General features: G+C 41.7%; 1 protein-coding gene across 1 annotated transcript in view; it reads left to right on the top strand.

The window, feature by feature from the left end:
* ltbp4 (latent transforming growth factor beta binding protein 4) overlaps window positions 1-18,231 on the top strand; it is an 82,455-nt gene extending 64,224 nt beyond the window's left edge. The window contains exons 23-33 of the mRNA XM_029516793.1: window positions 263-403; window positions 7,418-7,717; window positions 8,125-8,196; window positions 8,789-8,917; window positions 9,035-9,175; window positions 10,087-10,239; window positions 10,434-10,547; window positions 10,901-11,081; window positions 13,154-13,431; window positions 13,609-13,761; window positions 16,394-18,231. Coding sequence (XP_029372653.1) covers window positions 263-403; window positions 7,418-7,717; window positions 8,125-8,196; window positions 8,789-8,917; window positions 9,035-9,175; window positions 10,087-10,239; window positions 10,434-10,547; window positions 10,901-11,081; window positions 13,154-13,431; window positions 13,609-13,761; window positions 16,394-16,536 — 1,805 coding nt within the window. The 3' untranslated portion in view covers window positions 16,537-18,231. The remainder of the gene's footprint in view (window positions 1-262; window positions 404-7,417; window positions 7,718-8,124; window positions 8,197-8,788; window positions 8,918-9,034; window positions 9,176-10,086; window positions 10,240-10,433; window positions 10,548-10,900; window positions 11,082-13,153; window positions 13,432-13,608; window positions 13,762-16,393) is intronic.
* The last annotated feature ends 1,221 nt before the right edge of the window (window positions 18,232-19,452 follow it).

Genomic DNA, 19,452 nt, shown 5'->3' with positions numbered 1-19,452 from the left:
ATTTAAGAATATAAATAAATATTAAACAACAATAATAATAATAAGAGGAATAGAAAAATAAATCAGAAATAAAAAAGACACTTAAAAACACTTAAAACTTTGTTGTCTCCTTTCAATAATTATTTAATAAATTTAAGAATTCATAAACTATATACTGAATTCTTCAAATAAGGTTTGAATGAATAAATAGAAGTGCAGCTGTGTCCACAGTGAGTTTATCTCATTCTCTCTTGCTCTATCTCTATCTCTCTTTCTCTTTCAGATGAGGATGAGTGTATAACTCTGCAGGGTATGTGCGGTTCTGCGCGTTGTGAGAACGTGGAGGGTTCCTTCATGTGTGAGTGTGAAGGCCTGGATGAGTTTGACACTATGACCAGGAAGTGTGTCAGCCCTGCAAACCCAGGTAAATGCACATATACACTTCTATGAGATATGAACAGAAAGAAATATACAGTAGCTTGTGTCCTCAGGTATTAAATGTTTTAAAGGCCACAAATAGTCTCACTAATAGACCATACTTAATAGACATTGTCAAAGTTTTTGTATTATTTTTGAATCTTTGAAAGTCAGAATCGAAACCTATCTGCTCAGAATCAACAAGAGTTGATTTCAACAACTAATTTCTGTTTTAAACTGATTCATGACTCATCTTGAATCAGAGACCAGGACTAAAATGTTGCCAAACTGGAATCAATGAATGTGTAAAGACCTGTAACACCTGCTTTGTATTTGGAATTATTTTACCTTTCAATCTCTCTGAACTAGTTTCTGTAGTCGCGTAAACGTCAACATGTCTTTTAGACCTGATTCCTATCAGGTTATTTAAAGATGTTTTCATTGAATGTTTCCTTAAAAGACCTAATCTTGATCCAGATATTTTGCCTAATTATAGACCCATATCTAACTCAGACTTGAGAGTCCATCATAGCACAGAAACAGCGCTGGTAAAAGTTACCAACCATATTTCAATCGCTTCAGACAACGGATTGACCTCCATACATGTATTTTTAGATTTTATTCTATTACAAACAGTCTTGGGTGTAGCACATTACAAAGTAAAGTAACATAACTACTTTTTTTGGGTAAGAAATAGTGTAACATGCTACTACAGAAAATTTGATAACATAGTTTCTTTTTCAATTCAGCGCAACATTACTTCAGTGACACTGCCTCCTCAGTCACATATGCGCAATCGTCACAAGCAGAGCAACCATAGCAAGCAGCCAGCGCTAACTTTTGAGGGATGGAGGTGTTCACATTACTTATGACTTGTTTAAAATAAGGGGAAGAATGTGAATGTAAGGTGTATCGAGGCTATGCTATTTGATATTGTCTGATATTGTTGTTTAGTGGTGGTATTGAAGTGCAATGCTTTCTCACTTAAGTGTTCTGTGGCATTTTTTATAATAAAGAGCACAAAAGTGCACAAAAATGTCTTGGGCCATCCTCTCCAGCTGTTTCCACGTCAGTCCCTTCTTTTTAACATCTATCTCTGTGCTCCTTCTCCAGGTGTTTTGGGGTCTCCCTCTGCTCCATTTGCCTTGTGGGTCCCATGCGCCTGTTTGGTTATTGCCGTTTTGCTTTTTCTTAGTGTGTGACCAATCCAGCTCCACTTTCTCCTTTTGGCCCTTGTTGGGTACGTTCCCACAACTTGGTGTTGCTGATATGGCTTGGCCAGAAGATCCTGAGGATGCAGCTTAGGCTGTAGTTGATGAAAGTCTGCAGTTGTCCAAATCTTATTTAATATGTAGAATTTTGTTGCTTCCAGTGTGTGGTACCTGATGTTTATGGGAATCATGCTTTTGTTGTTTAGCTGCATTATTTTGGTTTTTGCTCCATTTATTTTCAGCCCCAGTCCTCTTGTTGTCTCTAGCAGTTGGGATTTCTCTTGCATCTGCTGGTGGCAATGTGAGAGAAGGACAATGTCAATCAAAAGTCGAGGTCCTCTAGATGGTCCAGTCAGGGCATAAGAGGAAAAGCAAAGGGGAAAGCAGGCAGCCCTGTTTGACCCCAATGAGCACCAGTAATGTTTCTTCTGCCTGTCACTGGTGGAGCACTTGGCGTTGCATGTCCTGATATGTGTTTCTTCATGACGTTCATGTATTTGGGGGGGATTCCATCATGTGCCATTAAATTCCATAACATCATCTGGTCCACACTGTCAAATGCCTTTTCAAAGTCAATGAAATCAATATGAACAGGTGTGTTCCATTCTATGGATTGCTCAATGATGATCCTAAGGGTAACAATTTGGTCACTCCATGATCTTCTGGTTCTGAAACCAGCTTGTTTCTCTCAGCTCATCCTCAACCCCCTTTCGCAGTCTCTCTAAGATGATGTGATTGAGCACTTTGGTGTTGACAGCAACATGATCCTTCAGTAGTTGTTGCTGTCCCCAAGGTCTCCTTTCTTAAGGATAATAGCAATAAGCCTGCCCTTCCAGTCTGCTGGTATATTTTCCTCTTCCTCCCATATTTTCTTGATCAGCTGGTATAGCATGGTGGTACAGGTTTCGACAACAGCCTGTAGGGCCTCCACTGGGATGCCGTCCGGCCCTGGTGCTTTGCCACGTCGTAGTGCCTTAATGGCCATCTTTACTTCAGATCTTGTTGGGAGGGGCACAGTTGATGTCAAGCATGTGTGCTGCTGGTGGAATCTCTATCTTTTGGACAGGGAGTGGTCTGTTTCAGTGTTTTTCAACCTTTTTTGTGCCAAGGCACATTTTTTTCATTGAAAAAAATCATGAGGCACACCACCAGCAGAAAATGTTAAAAAATTAAACTCTGTAGGCTATATTTACAATATGAAGTCGTTCTCATCAAATTGTCTTGAATAAGAATCAAATAAACACAAAGAAAAAGTATTTTATAATAAAATAAAATATTTCTCATACTTGGGCTTTCATTTGGGTCCGAATTTTGTCCAGGGTCCAGTTCAAAGTTAGCATCTTTCCATTTCAAAATCTTTTCCATCACTGTCACCGTATAGTCTTGTTAGCCACAATGCCACTGTCACCACCACCTGACGCATCCATGCATCACTAATTCTCTTGTCTCAAAGTACAAAGCAATTAACTACCTGCTGCCACCTACTGATATGGAAGAGTTTTACATAGTTACTTTGTCGATCACTAGACAGCACAGACACTCGACAACGGTACATTATTTGCGGATAATAATTCATTTGTTTTAAAAAAATATTTTTTAGACCAATTAGGTGAAATTGGATAATGTCCCACGGCACACTAGCGTGCCACTGCACAGTGGTTGAAAAACACTGGTCTATTGAGCAGCTCCCTGAAATGCTCTGTTCAGGAGTCTTTCGTGTTTATCACGGATTTGTGTGTTTGTCTGCCTGAACTTTCTGGCTAGTTTCTTGGTGGTCAAGTAGATTTCCTTCAGGTTATTTTTTGCAGCTGCTTCCTCTGCTTCTTGTGCCAAGGCCTCGATGTAATTCTGTCACATTTGGTGCTTTTCTTCACCTCCTTATTTGCTAACTTGTGGGCTGATGCCTTTCTTGCTCGGGTTTTGCATTTGTTTAGTGTGTCCTTTTTTGCCCTCCTCTCCTCTATTCAGTGTTTCTGTTGACCACCAGGGTTTGTGATTCGTTGTCTTTTTCCCCACTACTTCTCGGCTAGTCTCCTTCCATATGTTTTTCAGCTGCTCCAGTACTCTTCCAATGGTTGTTGGAGCTCTTGCAGGGCTTGGAACCTGATCTGCAGGGCAGTTTGATACAGTTCAGTTGTTCCTATGTCCTGGAAGAGCTGGATGTTGAATTTTGTTCTGCTGTCAGAGGGGTTGTTGCAGCACTTTAGCTCTCTGCATATCCAGAGTAGAGTATGCACTCACCACTGACCAATTTGACTACTTCAGTCTGCAGCCATCTCCACATGGATTTCAGTATGTGTCTTCATGGTCATTTCAGCTTGGATGCTTGAAGAGTCTTCATCTCTTCTTTTATTTTTTCTTTCTTTTTCTTCATTCTTCTGTAATCATTGAAATCAGTGCTTCTCAATTATTTTCTGTCACACCCCACTAGGACGAAGAAAATATTTCACGCCCCCATCCCCACTCTCTGCTGTGCCTATAAACAGTATAATTTGTCTATAAAATTGTTATAAGTACACCTCTGCATAACATTGTACTCTTATTATCATTATCTCTGTCTCGCTTTGCCTTTCTTTTCATCCCTCTTGTCTCTTGAGGGTTTGTTCACTGCACATCATATCTCCTGCTCTGTGCTGTGTGTGCACATGCTCGGCGCATAAAAACCCTACTGATACTCCCTGCAATGAGACAATGAGAGCACCACTGTCAACTACAGTAGTGGAGGTGCAATTACACTTTATTCTAGTCCGGCAAAAAAAAGCATGTCATACATGCCCGCCCTGGCATCGCACTGCGCTTCCCTGGGGGCCACTATTTGAGAAGCACTGATTTAAATCCACTTAATGGGTGATTAGCCGATGAGTTTTACCATTGCCTGATTGGCCAACTTGACCTCTCACTTCTCACGATGAGGAAGGACATTGGGGTTGGATTTTGAGAGGCAACGTAAAAGTAACGAGTAACATAAAAAGTTGCTTTCCGTGGAAGTGAACTAATTAAAATCAAATCAAATCAGATTTATTTGTATAGCGCCAAATCATAACAAAGTTACATCAAGGCACTTTACATATAGAGCAGGTGTAGACCAAATTATTTATAAAATTATTTAAAGAGACCCAACAGATCCCCCCATGAACAAGCACTTGGCGACTGTGGCAAAGAAAAACTTCCTTTAAGAGGCAGAAACCTCAGGCAGACACAGGCTGGGGGGGGGGGGGCGGCCATCTGCCTCAACAGGTTGGGTTGAGAGAGAGAGAGAGAGAGAGAGAGATGAACAGGTGTAGGCAGAAACATGTTGCAACGTGAAGTAAAGTAATGATAACGAGCAAACACCACTTTTTAAAAGTAACTTCCCCAACACTGATTACAAAGTCTGAATAAGGCTGAACAAATTGGGACCAAAAGAGCCGCACTAAGCTGATTCAAATAATTCTATTCTATTCTATTCTCTTAGGGGGGATGCCCTCAGGGCAGCGCGGATCTAGTCAGGGCGGCTGGGTGACTGTCCGAGACAAGAGGCATAGTCGTAGGCAGCAGCCCCCGGTTCACCACCGACCAGTTCACGTTTCCAACAGGTTCTCTCCACTCAACGACACACCTGCTGAAAAGCCGACTCTCGTGATTGGTGATTCTATTCTGAGGAACGTGAAGTTAGCGACACCGCGGCCATAGTGAAGTATATCCTGGGGGCCAGAGCAGGCTACATCCAGTCTTATCTGAAACTGCTGGCTAAGGGTAAACAGAAATATGCTAATATTGTTATTCACGTCGGCAGTAACGACACCCGACTTCGCCAGTCGGAAGTCACAAAAATTAATGTGGTATCGGTGTGTATTTTTGCTAAAATGATGTCGGACACTGTAGTTTTCTCCGGCCCCCTCCCCAATCGGACTAGTGATGACATGTACAGCCGCATTTAACCGCTGGCTGTCAGGGTGGTGTCCCGAAAACAACTTGGGCTACATAGATAACTAGAAGTCTTTCTGGGAGAGACCTGGTCTGATTAGGAGAGATGGTGTCCATCCCACCGTGGACGGGGCTGCTCTCATTTCTAGGAGTATGGCCGATTTTATTAGAAATTCAAAACCCTGACAACCCCGGGTCGAGACCAGGAGACAGAGCCGCAGTTTAACACGCTCCTCTCCGCCTCAATCAGAGCAGTCACCTGCCGAGAATAGAATAGAGTCTCTGTCTATGTTTAGGTTTATAGAAACTGTGTCTGTCCCCCGACCACCTAAATTTAGAAAAGTTAATAAACCCAAATTAAACAGAAGAGGAGCTAAAAACAAAAACCTAACTGAAATTAAAACAGCCACAAAGTCAGTCTCAAATAACACTGTGATCAAATGATGACTGTTGAACATTCGATAATTATCATTAAAATCTCTACGAGTCAATGATCTCATAGCTAATCATCATATTGATTTATTTTGTATAACTGAAACGTGGCTGCAGCAGGGTGAGTATGTTAGCATTAATGAAGCTACACCCCCAACTCATGTTAACTTTCATATCCCTCGTACCACAGGTCGAGGAGGGGGGGTGGCTGCAACATTTCAGTCAAGCCTATGAATCAACCCTAGACCAAAATCTGGCTGCAGGTCTTTTGAAAGCCTCACTCTTAGTCTTTCCCACTCAGACTGGAAAGGTGAAAAATCAGTTCTGTTAGTTACAGTATACCGTCCACCTGGTCCGTACTCAGAATTCCTATCAGAGTTTTCTGAGTTTATATCACAGTTGTACTCAGTACAGATAAAATCATTATATGTCATTATTCCTCGATGCTGTGCAGCCAGTTAAAGTAAACTCAAATGTAATGAGGTAATGGTCAGTCAGAAGAGAGTTTTGAGGGAAGTTTGTTAACTTGTCAATTTCAATGCCATTTGTTAGAACAAGATCAAGGATATGATTGTAGCAGTGAGTGGGTTCATTCACATGCTGGGAAAAGCCAATTGCTAGTGGGGAAAGAAACCCAGAACTAAGGCTGTCGCTTTCTACATCAACATGTAGATTGAAATCTCCCAGTATAATGATTGTATCTGTACTGAGTACTAACTGATATAAACTCAGAGAACTCTGATAGGAATTCTGTGTGGACCAGGTGGACGGTATACTGTAACTGTATGTCTTGAAGACATAAAAGTCTGTATGACCCGTAACTTTTTACTCCTAAATTCTGACAAAACTGAAGTTATTGTACTTGGCTCTAAGCAACTCAGAGAAATCTAATCATCTCATCAGTCTGGACAGCATCACTTTGGCTTCCAGCTCCACTGTAATAAACCATGGAGTAATTTTTGACCAGGACATGTCCTTTGTCCCTCACATAAAACAAGTTAGTCGGGCAGCTTTCTTCCACCTGAGAAACATTAGAAAAATCAGAAACAGCCTTTCTCAGGATGATGCAGAAAGACTAGTCCATGCATTTGTAACTTCTATGCTGACCTACTGTAAAACTTTTCAGTCTAAATTTACAGTATTTTACTGGCAGCAGCTTCGCCAGCAAAATACTGTATTTTTACAGTTTATTGCTGTATTTTGGATTACAGTATATACCCTGTATTTAATGACAATTAAAGGAAGTTGCTGTAATGCCGCCACCACTACTATTATCCTACCACTACTAAAATAAACAACAAATAGACAGTAAGACTTGGATCTTCTTCAATTTATTTATCAGTGCAGATCTAGATCCCAACTCTGAGGTTGACTGTAGGATCTGAGTCAGAACATGAAGATGATAATCATTCAGTTTTGTTAATTTTTGGCACTCAACCAATGACATTCTCCTTTTTTTTCCCCTCCCACAGCCGTCATTCCCAACTACTCCTCATCTTCCTCTTCCTCCTCCTCGTCTTCCTCTTCATCATCCTCCTCCTTATCGTCCACCTCGTCTTCCTTCCATGTCAGTGTGGTGGAGGTTGATCCACAGCTGCCCCCCCTCCCTGTAGCTCAACCTGGCGAGCTGAGGGAGTGTTACTACAACCTGGCTGAGCGTGGAACCTGCAGTCTGCTGGCCACCAATACCAGTCAGCAAGAGTGTTGTTGCACAGCGGGGGAGGGCTGGGGGCTGGGCTGCCAGTACCATGCCTGCCCTGTTGTGGAGACAGGTGAGATGTCAGGCATACAGGACACCCTAGGGTGTGAGTTGTGCTGGAAAGGGAATAGTTCATACAACATGCAAAGCAGAAGTCCTGCAGACACCAACTTCAGACAGTCTGCTCTGTAGGATGATTAGTGTGTTTGCACAGTGCATTGTTACAGATGTGATTTACAATGTGTTTTATCAGATGTAGCAGGTTTTGTAGGGACTGGTAAGTAGTCAGTTTGTGTGTCAGCTCAGCCTCTTTTGAACACACACATTTTTTAACACATTAGATACAGAGGCTGGATATGCTGCCTGCTCAGTGTGTCTCGGTTTTATGTCTGATCTGATTGCTGACTAAGTTTACCAGTTGTAGTGTTGTTCTTCATTGTCTAGCAGATTAAGTTTCTATGTTTTGGTGTTTCTGTACAGCCGAGTTTCTGTCTCTGTGTCCCAGCGGGAGAGGATATGTGACCACTGGACCAGGAGCTTTCAGTTACAGAGGTACACACACACACAAATGCAAGCACACAAACACAATTTAATATTGAACTTTTTACCAAATTTTGCCAAAACAAGTAGAGAAAATACAAGAGGAGAAATAATTAAATAAAAACAGGACTGAAATTGTTCTATTTGGGGAAAAAAGTTTATAATTTAGTGCCTGTAGTCTGGAGTGTTAGGGACTTCAACACAGACTGCGAAACCTGGTGTGACCATGGATGGGTCTTCAATAAGACCAGGATAACCAGGCCATACATTATTCATTCCTCTCCACTACCTCCATTCAGCTCCTCGTCCAGGCCTTGGATAACTCTCACAACTAGTTAAGAGAACTGCTCTGGTCTGGTCTACAGTAAGCGCAAAATGCTGTGTCACTCTTATTTTCGTTGAATTTTATTTTATCAACATTTATAGAAAGCATAAAACTCTTGACTGGTGTCCACCAAGCAGAAAATCAGCACAACAACAACATCGACCACGTGGTTGCGTTAGGAATCAGTGGCTTCTGCATCATCTTAAATGTTGCTAATCATTTCTCAGAGTGGAAGAAGACATGGACATGTTGTAACCTTTGCTCTCCCTCTGTTCCCAGATGTGGATGAGTGTAAGCGTTTCCACCTGGAAGTGTGTAAGAACGGAGTGTGTGTCAACAACATCCCTGGATACAGCTGCTACTGCCCCAGTGGATATGTGTACAACAGCACATTGTTGGAGTGTGTTGGTATGAATGACACAGACAAGAATTAAAAGAATTTTTCTTTGATTGAAGCTGGGGTGGGGGCAACATTTTGAAGTGCTATGTCTTCGGTAGCTGTGTGTGTATGTGTGTGTGTTTCAGATCATGATGAGTGTGAGGAGGAGAGTTGTGTAGGAGGAGTGTGTGTGAACACAGTGGGTTCGTATTACTGCAGTTGTCAGCCTCCTCTGGTGCTTGACGACACTCAGCGGAACTGTGTCAACTCTTCACATCTAACTGTAGGTAAGAAGTCTGCCTTTCTCCTCCTCCATCTCTCTGCTCATCAGCTTTTCCCACTTCTATTCCACATATCAGTCAATCAATCGATCTTTAGTATTCTTATTTGTCTCAACCTTTTCAGCATTTGTCAGAATGGCCAAGCAGTCTAAGGCAATGCATTCAGATCGCACTTTCCTCTGGAGGTGTGGATTTTAATCCCACTTCTGACAAACATGATTTAAAGACCCAGCCACAAGGCTCCTGCAAATCAGTGGTATTCTTGTGCCAGTCCCATGCCCAAATGGTGAGGGTTACGGCAGGAAGGGCATGCGGCGTGGAAACTGTTTCTGATACTGACGTGTATCAACATTTTCATAATGCAAAGCACATAACAAATGCTTTAAAGAATGAAAGTTATAAAAAGCATGAATTTGAAATTCAACTTGAAAGCACAAAGATGGAAAAAAATTGAATTACTCAATCAATTACAACAACAACAAATAATAATGATAATAATAGTAATATAATTTAAAAAATCATGATCATCCCTGCTCAGGTTGGCCTGGATGCAGGAACCTATAATTTACTTCAGACTCTCAAAGATCCTTGTTCAGGTCAGGGAAAGCTCCTTCTCTGGTTTATTATTGAAACAGTTTCCAACCTGGGCTGAACCAAAGAGTTGCTGTTGTTTAAACCACTGTATCGTCTCAGTTTGAAACTGGTGTCCTCTGAGACACTCCTGTACTAACCCAATGTTACCTCAGACCTCGACACACTGTATGGTGGCTCTGATCATCTTCCTGTTGAGTTTTATTTCATCTATTTGGTGCTTAATAATATCCAGACACTGCTGATGAAGTTTAATTGCACAAAAACATTTCAAAGGTCAGCCATCTTCTTTCCTGGTAATCTTCTTCCTCTCTCCCCTCCTCCAGATGAGAACCTGTCTGTGTGCTGGCAGCACGTCTCAGCAGACTTGATGTGTCAGAGTCCTCTGCTGGGAGCTCAGTTCCCCTTCACAGACTGCTGCTGTCTGTATGGGGAGGGCTGGGGGATGGAGTGTGCCCTCTGTCCATTGCCTGACTCCGGTAAAAAAAAAAAAAAAAACTCACATATCAGCTGGTGGTCAATTCGTCCTCCTGCTGTCAGACTTCACATTTAGCTCTGCTCCCAGGAGTACATTTCCACTGAAATGGACCAACTTGCATACAACCAGGTGGATTTCATGTTCAATTTGATGTTGCCCGAGGGACATGAAAACTTCTCTTCTGTGTCTCCTCAGAGGACTATGCCTTCCTGTGCAGTTCCTTTCCTCCTCCCTTGTTGCCCAGCTTTCCTGACTCAAGCAGATCAGAAATAGGAGTGAGACCAGAACCAGGACGAGGGACAGCCAGGGGTACAAAAGACATTATTAAATTGAATTGTTGAGAACTAAAGAGAACTTTATATTTTTCTTTTATTCTAATAGTTTTTGTCCCTTATTGCTCCACTTTTGTCCTCACCGCTCCTTGTGTCCTCTTATCACTTCATCTTTTTCTCTCCTTGTTTCTGCTTGCTCACTTCATCTTGTGTTCATCTTTTCTCTCCTCTCTTCTCCTCTTTCTTCCTTGTTCGCTCTTTGCGCCATTTCTGCTCCTTATCGCCAATCATCTCCTAATTGTGTTTACATTTGTCTTTGTTTGTACTCCCTTCCTCTCTCGCTTCCTTGCCTCCTCTCCTCTCCTTGTTTTGTCCATACTCAATCCTCAGCTCCTTCATATTTCCCTCCCTATAGTCAGGAGTCCTTCCCTCCAGCCGGGGTTCCCAGCAGAGACTTCAGTAGTCCTGACTATGATGATTACTCTCCAGCAGGAGGCAGCAGGTCAGGCCTCAGAGGAAGGAGCCCAGCACCCTTTCGTCTGCCTGATGCTTATCCCAGGCCTGAGTATGGGTGAGGTCAAACATCAAGGATGCCAAAAAAAGTCCCAGTCACCGTAGTCCTCCTGCTGAAAGCACAGTGTGAAGGATCAGTCTTGTTATTCTTGGATTTGCCAACTGGCACTAAACCTAAACATTACCAACTTCAGCAGTTAAAAGTTGTTTCACTTCTTCGGGTCTCATTGACTGTTGGAAACCCAGGTGCCTAACCTGTGCGGGGGTGCGATGATGTGACTTGGTACCTTAGTGCTCCTTTTTGTTGTCACAACAGAGTTTGGAGTTTTTAGGAGTCGCCAAGGGCCTGTACTACAAAGATGGATTTGGAGCTTTTGAGATAAGTTCAGTTGAAATCCTGAATTTTTGTAGTTTTCTGGGTTTTCAGTCCTATGAAGGTGGATCTGTTGGGTCTCTTTAAATAATTTTATAAAGAGTTTGGTCTAGACCTGCTCTATATGTAAAGTGCCTTTGTTATGATTTGGGGCTATATAAATAAATCAGATTTGATTTGATTTGGATCACTGCAGTAATTTATGCTGAACGGCTAAACTGATCCAGAGCAGTTATGTTGGACATTGAGATCACTGAGTATAAAAGCCCCGCCCTGTGCTTGGAGCAAATTATTAGAGCATTTTAGTCCCTCAGGGGAGTTGCTATATGACAGATCTAGAGTGATCAGATAGACTGAGATTTCTCTCTCAGCTTTTACAGCTGAGTACCTCTGGACTCCTGTGGGTCATTATACTACTTCATCTAAGGAGAGAACATTTATTCTGTGGCTGATGCAGAGAGCTAAACAAGAACCCTGCAGTTCATCCACACAATGACAGATGATGGAGGGATTTATTGTTTTCCAGGACATTTGACATCTGCGGTTATAACAGAGAGTTTTCTGTTACAGAAGGAATTTAGATATCAGAATCAGAAATACTTTATTAATTGCCAGGGGAAATTTGATTCTTTACACTGGTATAACAGGACAGAACACAATTGAAATATTACAAACGTATGTACACCTAGCTTGAGCTAATCCCAGCCAATGTTACAGGGGAGTGTAGGGTACACTCTGGACAGGTCGCCAGCATAGAGACACATAGAGACAGACAGATATGAACTCATATTCAGACCTACACTGATCCACCTAGACATGCATGTCTTTGGACTGTGGGAGGAAACAGGGGTACACCCACACAGGCACGAAAAAAACATGCAAACTCCTAATGCGGGAATCGAACTCAGGATCTTCTTGCTATGAGACAACAGCGCTAAACACTGTTCCACCATGCTGCCCATATGTACACACATAAGTTATAATATAGATAAAAATTAAAATAATAATAACAATGATACACAGTACAAAGTGAGAGATCATTAAGGTGAGTGCGCCATGAAGTAAATAAGAGAAAATAAATAAACAAACAGTGCAGTATATACTGAAAAGTATCAGGTAAATGAAAGTACAACAGTGAAGCATCATGTTGCACAGTAGTTCACAATCACCGCGGTGGTGATCAGCGAGCAGATTATTGCTAGCCCATCTACTGGAGACTTGTTCATGTTCCCTATTGTTTGGATCTTTTATGTCCACACACTGACAACCAACAGGACAAATCTGGTTGATTTACCAAGTTGATAACTACCATCGTCGGACTGAAAATTGAATGAGGATGTTGGTTAAGTGAAGCAGGACCACTGGAACATTTCCTGCGTTTGTTACTTCTGCTTCATGGTACAGATCCCTGGCATCCTATCAAATCACCATGTTTAGGTGTGATGCTCCCAAGATGCACTGAGGACAAATGTCATTACTCAGACCACAATTCGAGGGCTATATTGTTATAACAGAGTAAACATTGATGTCTCCTAGTCCATGTTCAAGGATCTCCTTTATATCTTTTGTCACTGTCTATTTTTGCCAAACACAGCTTGACCAACCAACTCAAATATTTCATAGAAAAAGTAATAAAACTTTCAGCAATGATTCGTGCAACAATTCACAAGTGGTCAGGTGACCTTAGACAGATGCTAATAGTAGACCCATTGATGGCCTCTTGTCTATGTTAACATCAGAGTTTTGTTTTGTCTCAGCACTGGTTATTACTCTGAAGGAGACTATGGCCCCACTGATGGCTCTCAACCCAGGCCTCCATCCTTCCACATTCCACCAGACCCGCGGTCTGAGACGGTTTTTAGGGTTCGGCCTCCACCATCCCAGCCTAATGGTCCTCTGCTGAGCCTCGCCCCACTGCCAGGAGCTCCATACGAAGAGGACGAGGAAGAGGAGGAGACATGGAGTCCAGGCCCACCATTCCCCCCCTTCACTGAGAGGAGGAGAGGAGGAGGCGCACCAAGGAGGGTATATGAGAGTAAGTCCATGTGGTAGGGAGTGAGACATTTCTACTTATTTACATTTGCTTTCCAGTAAAGACTCACAAATGAAAATATAAAACAAAGTCATCCTCTTGAATTTGGAGTTGTTCTTGTTCAAAACATTTAATAAATATTCAGGGGACCTATTAACGCTTGCTCCTCTTGTCTTCCAGGACGTTACGAGTCCTACGCCAGTCTGAGCACAGCAGAGGATTGTGGGATACTGCATGGTTGTGAGAATGGCAGATGCATCCGTGTCGCAGAAGGTTATACCTGTGACTGTTACCAGGGATATGAACTAGACACGGCTTCCATGACCTGTATAGGTATGACGATCATCACTACACCACCACACCTTTAAGATGGATCAGCTATACTCTGTCCTAACTGACTAAAAGCTCCCACTAGGACAATATGTACAAGGCTTTTGTGATCTCAGAAACTTTTGAGAAAACTTTTTTTTTTCTATTAGATTAGATTAGATTAGGTTCAACTTTATTGTCATTGCACAAGTAAGAACAACCAGTACAAGGAGTTTAACATCGAACCAGTACTGCAATCATTAAAAAATGCTTTTCTTTATAGCAATGCATAAAACACAGAATACAGTATGATTATGTTAGACCATTATTAAAGTGCATCAACAAATAAAGTAGGGACAGAATGCAGTATGATCATATAAAGTGCACTGCTGAAGTGCGTTGATAAAGTGCATAGTAGTCAGAGTTCTACTTCAGCCCCATTGATGTGATGTGTGTGGCTTGCCGTCTTTGCTTTTCTGAAGTCAACAATGAGTTCTTTGCTTTTGGTGGTGTTGAGTGCAAGGGTGTTATTTGTGCATCATGCTGCCAAGTGCTGAACTTCCTCCCTGTAGCCTGATTCATCATTGTTCCTGATCAAGCCGAGCACTTTTGTGTAAGCTGCAAATTTGATGATAGAGTTAGTGTTGTGAATAGGGGAGCAGTCATGGGTAAAGACGGTGTACAGTGTTAGGCTGAGCACACACTCTTGTGGCACGCCAGTGTTTAGAGGAAGTCTTGTGGAGGAGAGGTTATTTAACCTCACCAATTGCAGATGGATATGCTGATGCAAAGCCGGTGTAATTTCATGATCAGATGAGATGGTGTGACTGTATTAAAAGCTGCATCCTATCATAGGAATTGCTATTATCCAGATGGGCGAGGGCAGAGTGAAGGGCTGTGGATATGGCATCCTCGGTTGATCTGTTGGCACAGTATGCATACTGGTGGGGGTCTAGTGCAGGAGGAAGCCTGGTCTTGAGATAGACTAAGATTGGTGATGATGGGAGTCAGTGCTACCAGTCGTTCAGGCACTCTGGGTTCAATTTCTTGGGCACAGGGACAGTGGTGGTGGTCTTGAGACACAGAAACAACAACCTGGGCCAGTAACAGGTTGAATGTTGGTGAAGACTTCAGACAGTTGCCCAGCGCATGTTCTCCACACACACCCAGGGCTGATAATAAGGTGGCTTGAGGTTGCTCTTCTGTAGTCTGTGATGGCCTGAATCCCTTGCCTGCCGGGGGTCGGAGTTATTGAAGTGCTCCTCAATCCGAAGTTTGTGGCTTTGTTGGGCTCTCCGTATTTGTACACTGCCAGATCAGAAAGTAATGTTGTTTCTTTAACAGTGGACTGACATCCTCATTAACCTAAAGCTTCTGACTGAGGTATATCTTGATCCGCTTTTGAGTTGTGATATATATTGACTCTTGTGTTGATGTAATCCAGAACAGCGGAGGTGCATGTCTCAATGTACAGCTGGGAATCAGAGGTGGCACTGGTGGTGAACAGACTGCAGTCCATGCGGTGAAACCCAAGTTGTAGTGCGGCCTCTGCACCCTTGAACCAGATCTTTACAGTCTTCACTATACTGTAGGCTTCAGCCAGCTGATGAGGCGTGTGTAACTGGGCAGCAGCAGCAGGGAAAGATGGTCCAATTTACAAGACCTACATGCTACAGGTCTCTGGGATGTTTGTGTCCCTCCTTCCTGGGAGAGCTGATATTGGAAGTTTAAGGTTTTGAAAAACATTGCTCGTGCAGGGTGCGTGGATTTCCAAAAGTTCTTGTCTACTGTATAATATATTCCCATGGTTGTATCAAGGGAAAAACGCTGCCAATAATAAACAAACATTCGCAAAAACTCTGCAGATGCAGAACCTCGTGCTGAACCTGTGATGCCAGTACATGATTTAAGTTATTTTACTGTATGATACCGAAGCCTCCTTGATTCTACCTAATGACCATCGGGGTTGTCCAAAAAATTTTTATTGAAGTCTATGGGAAAATATCCCAATAGTTTTCTGATTGAGTTTTTGGTCATTCATTTCATTTTTGATCCCTGATTTAGAGGAAAATTGAGCAGAAAGCAGGGGTTGGCTGTGGCTATTCTCTGAGGGATCCACCCTCTTCTCATATTATGATTCCCTGTGGTAAAAAAAAAACAAATCGTTCATTCATTCATCTTCTACCGCTTATAAGTTTGCGGGTCGCAGGGGGTGATGAACAACCACTCATACAATTTAGAGTCACTGATACACCTAAACATGCATGTCTTTGGACGTTGGGAGGAAACTCACGCAGGCACAGGGAAAACATGCAAACTCCAGGTACAGGAATCAAACTCAGGATATTCTTGCTTTGATGCAACAGCGCTAACCACTATGCCGCAGTGCTGCCCAAAATAGATGTCTGATGTCCAAATTAATAACTGGGTGCTTCAATAATAGCAACTCACAAATGTTGAATAATGTCATAAAGGGATTAGTCCTGACAGGACACAGAACTGATGGTTGGGAAATATGATATTCAGGAAAGGAGCCACATTTTATATTATAACCCATACACAAGTTTGTAAGTGTCTATTTGTGTATAAGTACACACTTATGTGTCTTCTGTCTTTCCTGATGCATGTGCATGTGTGTTTTTGTGTGTGTTTGCAGATATAAATGAGTGTGAGGATGGCCTCAGTGTGGACTTCCCGTGTGTCAATGCTCGCTGCGTGAACACAGAGGGCTCTTTCCGTTGCGTCTGTAGGAGAGGATACATCATGTCCAACAGACCGAACCAGTGTGTTGCTGCATAGACCGCATCAACTGCTGAAGGGAATCTAAAACTGGACTCCAATATCGCACACTGGGCTAGACTAGATTCGACTAAACTGGTTAGGGCCTATAGCACCACATTTGGCCAGATTGGGCTACTCCAATTTTAGCTCCTCCTCTGTTTCTCTGAAAAAAAGAAAAATAACATACATTTTTTGGAATCAGGTGTTTTGGCTGAGCCACCATGAGCTGAGCATCTCAATAATCCCCAATAACTGACTCACTGAATGATAGATACAATTGAGAGATTGGGTTCATTGCTTGAGTCCAAGCACTTGAGCGCTTTTATCAGAAATGTTCTCTCAGGAAATCCCACAGGTTCAGCGAATGATGAATACCTGCTCAGTGGAATAGTCACACACAGAGCAGAGACACACATTAACAGTAATGAAGACAACTCATTTGATTAAAGATAGATTACACTACCCAGTAGGGCTAATTTAACAGTCTGTGACTTAAAAACAACATCCAAAGAAAAATTTGTTGCTCATTCTAAACTAGTCCAGCCCAGTTTAGTTAGGAAAGACCCTGAAATCAGGCTAATCCATATATAGACACCAGGCTGGCTTTAATTAGGCTTGTTGTACAAACCTGACCAGCCCCGATTGGCACCGGCTGGCCCTGTATCAGGAGAACTAGGACCAAGTTGTGTCCAAGGTTCATATGCATGTTTCTGACTTTGTGAAGACCCTTATCTCCAACAGCCTCTGGATGTTTATCATAGGAAATGGTCGTCTACATCTGGTGTGTGGAGGCGTATGATGTGTAGTAGAAGAAAAGAAAATTGTGTGTTTATTTTTTTCTTTAGGACTTCACTGGAAGATGGCAGAGTAACACTAAAGTCAGATCAAGTCTCATTTTCACTTCACTGATGACTTAAACGTCACTCCTTTATCAATTTATGTTATTGATTGATAGATAGTTGTTTTAAATGTGTCTAAAATATGTGGAAACAAATCAAGTTAGACATCTTCAAATATCTTGTTTTGTCCAAGCAAGTCATAAATCTACATATTGACTGTTTTAAAAGCCCTTCACTGCTTTTATGGCTTTATGGTTTGAGGCAATGAGCCCAAATGTTCCCAGATGATAAATTCTCATTCCTCTGATTATGTTTTGATTACATGTAATTTGGATTAATCAAGATGCTTAATCTGAAGAAAATCAGAACTCCACTGAGGTCTTACTTTATAATGGAATTTTCATTTCAAACATCTACTTAATGTAACTGAATAGGACTCTGCTGATCCTGGATGGTGTAATGACCTACAGGTTTATGTTCTGACCCCTTGTTTTCTCTCGGGAATGTACTGGAAGTGGCATCCAGTCATCATGTGTACGTAGTAACTGTCATTCTTCCACAGTCATTCTTATTGCTGACAATTGAATTAAGCTGTTACAGCCTGTAAGAGTGTGTATTTTGTGTTTTTGATAACTTTCTATTGTACTTAACATGCTGAATCCCATTGGATGACCTTTCCTCCTCAGCACCTGGTGTTTGTTGTATAACGTGCACTGTATCTGACAGAGACAAAACTTATCTTTTCAGAGATATTCTAAATTGTTGAAACTGTCGCCTCTGGTATTTTAACTTTTAGCTTTTATGGTTAATCATTCACTTTTTATTAATGTTATTTCTGTGGCAAGATATGTAAATATATTTGCACACATTTTAGTGAAACCTGTAAGTGTTGCCTTTTGTTGGATGAGAAGGAAGCAAGGAATAGAGAGGGAGAGTTGATGATTCGAATCATAATTCCAGCAAGTCCAAAGTCTGGTGAGGAGGGTCCATTCAAAGGAATGCATGCTTTTCCAATGATAGCATGCCACAAAGAAACAGAAAACCACCACACAAGTAAAACTAGCTACATAGAGACAAAACAACCACAAAGAATTGCAAAACCATAACGGGACACAAAGCAACCACTCACAGTAACCCAATCGGCAACATGACTCTGACAGGACGCACTGATGCAGTACATTTTAAAGATAATACTAGTGCACTTTTACATCTGTTATAGTTTAAATGCAAAATGCATTTTAATCAAACTGTTTTTGTACAGCATCTTTTTTTCATGAAAAGATGCTTTGAAATGTTTTTTTATTACAATTAATAAAGGTTTGAATTAGTCTTCCATTATCTTACTATCAAGCAGGTTGAACTACACTGACCTGTGTGAAAGGTAGAAGAAGATGACATGGTTTTCTCAGAGGCATGTGTTTGAATCTGTCTGTGAGTTTTATTTTGAATCGTCAGCACTGTCTCTTTTACTCTTACCCCATTATGATGTTGCTCACACAAATATGTTCTTGAGTCACCTCTGGTGATGTTCGTGTGCTGACCCGCTCTAATCTTCCACCTGGCTCCATAACCTTAATGCCTGCTCTGTTTGTATGGATCTAGGCCTGTAAGCCACTTTGTATTATAGGCCAATCCATCCACATACTGATTCATAACACACATACACACACTTTGACCCTCAGGTAGTGTTAATGGGATTACACAGCTTCACCCAGTACAGAGGTTGAAACTGAGCAAGCGGAATATCAGCTTTCATTTTCACAGTATTACCAGCACCATTTAAAGACTTGTCTCACTCCAGGCATTCTCATCAAATAAAATACAGTATGAAAGAGTATCTGTTGGATCTGTAGTTTTTCGAATGTTACATTCTTTTTCAGACACTGGTGCTAAACCCCTAATTTAAAGTGATAGATACTTTGATAGTCACAAAGTGTTTAATTATTTCTGCAATGAGGGGAGTAGGAGTTCCTGTGACGTGCCCTGCTGTCTTTACTAGACTGAAAAAATAACCTTAATAATGACAACAGCAACCTTTATCTATGAAACAAAATTGAGACAAGAATGCTAAATTATGTAATTCAGAAAACTTGGA

Source organism: Echeneis naucrates, chromosome 13 (genome assembly GCF_900963305.1).
Source record: "Echeneis naucrates chromosome 13, fEcheNa1.1, whole genome shotgun sequence".
NCBI classification, from domain to species: Eukaryota; Metazoa; Chordata; class Actinopteri; order Carangiformes; family Echeneidae; genus Echeneis; species Echeneis naucrates.
The sequence above is the reverse complement of the archived record's forward strand: the minus strand, read 5'-3'. Positions and strand labels throughout refer to the sequence as shown.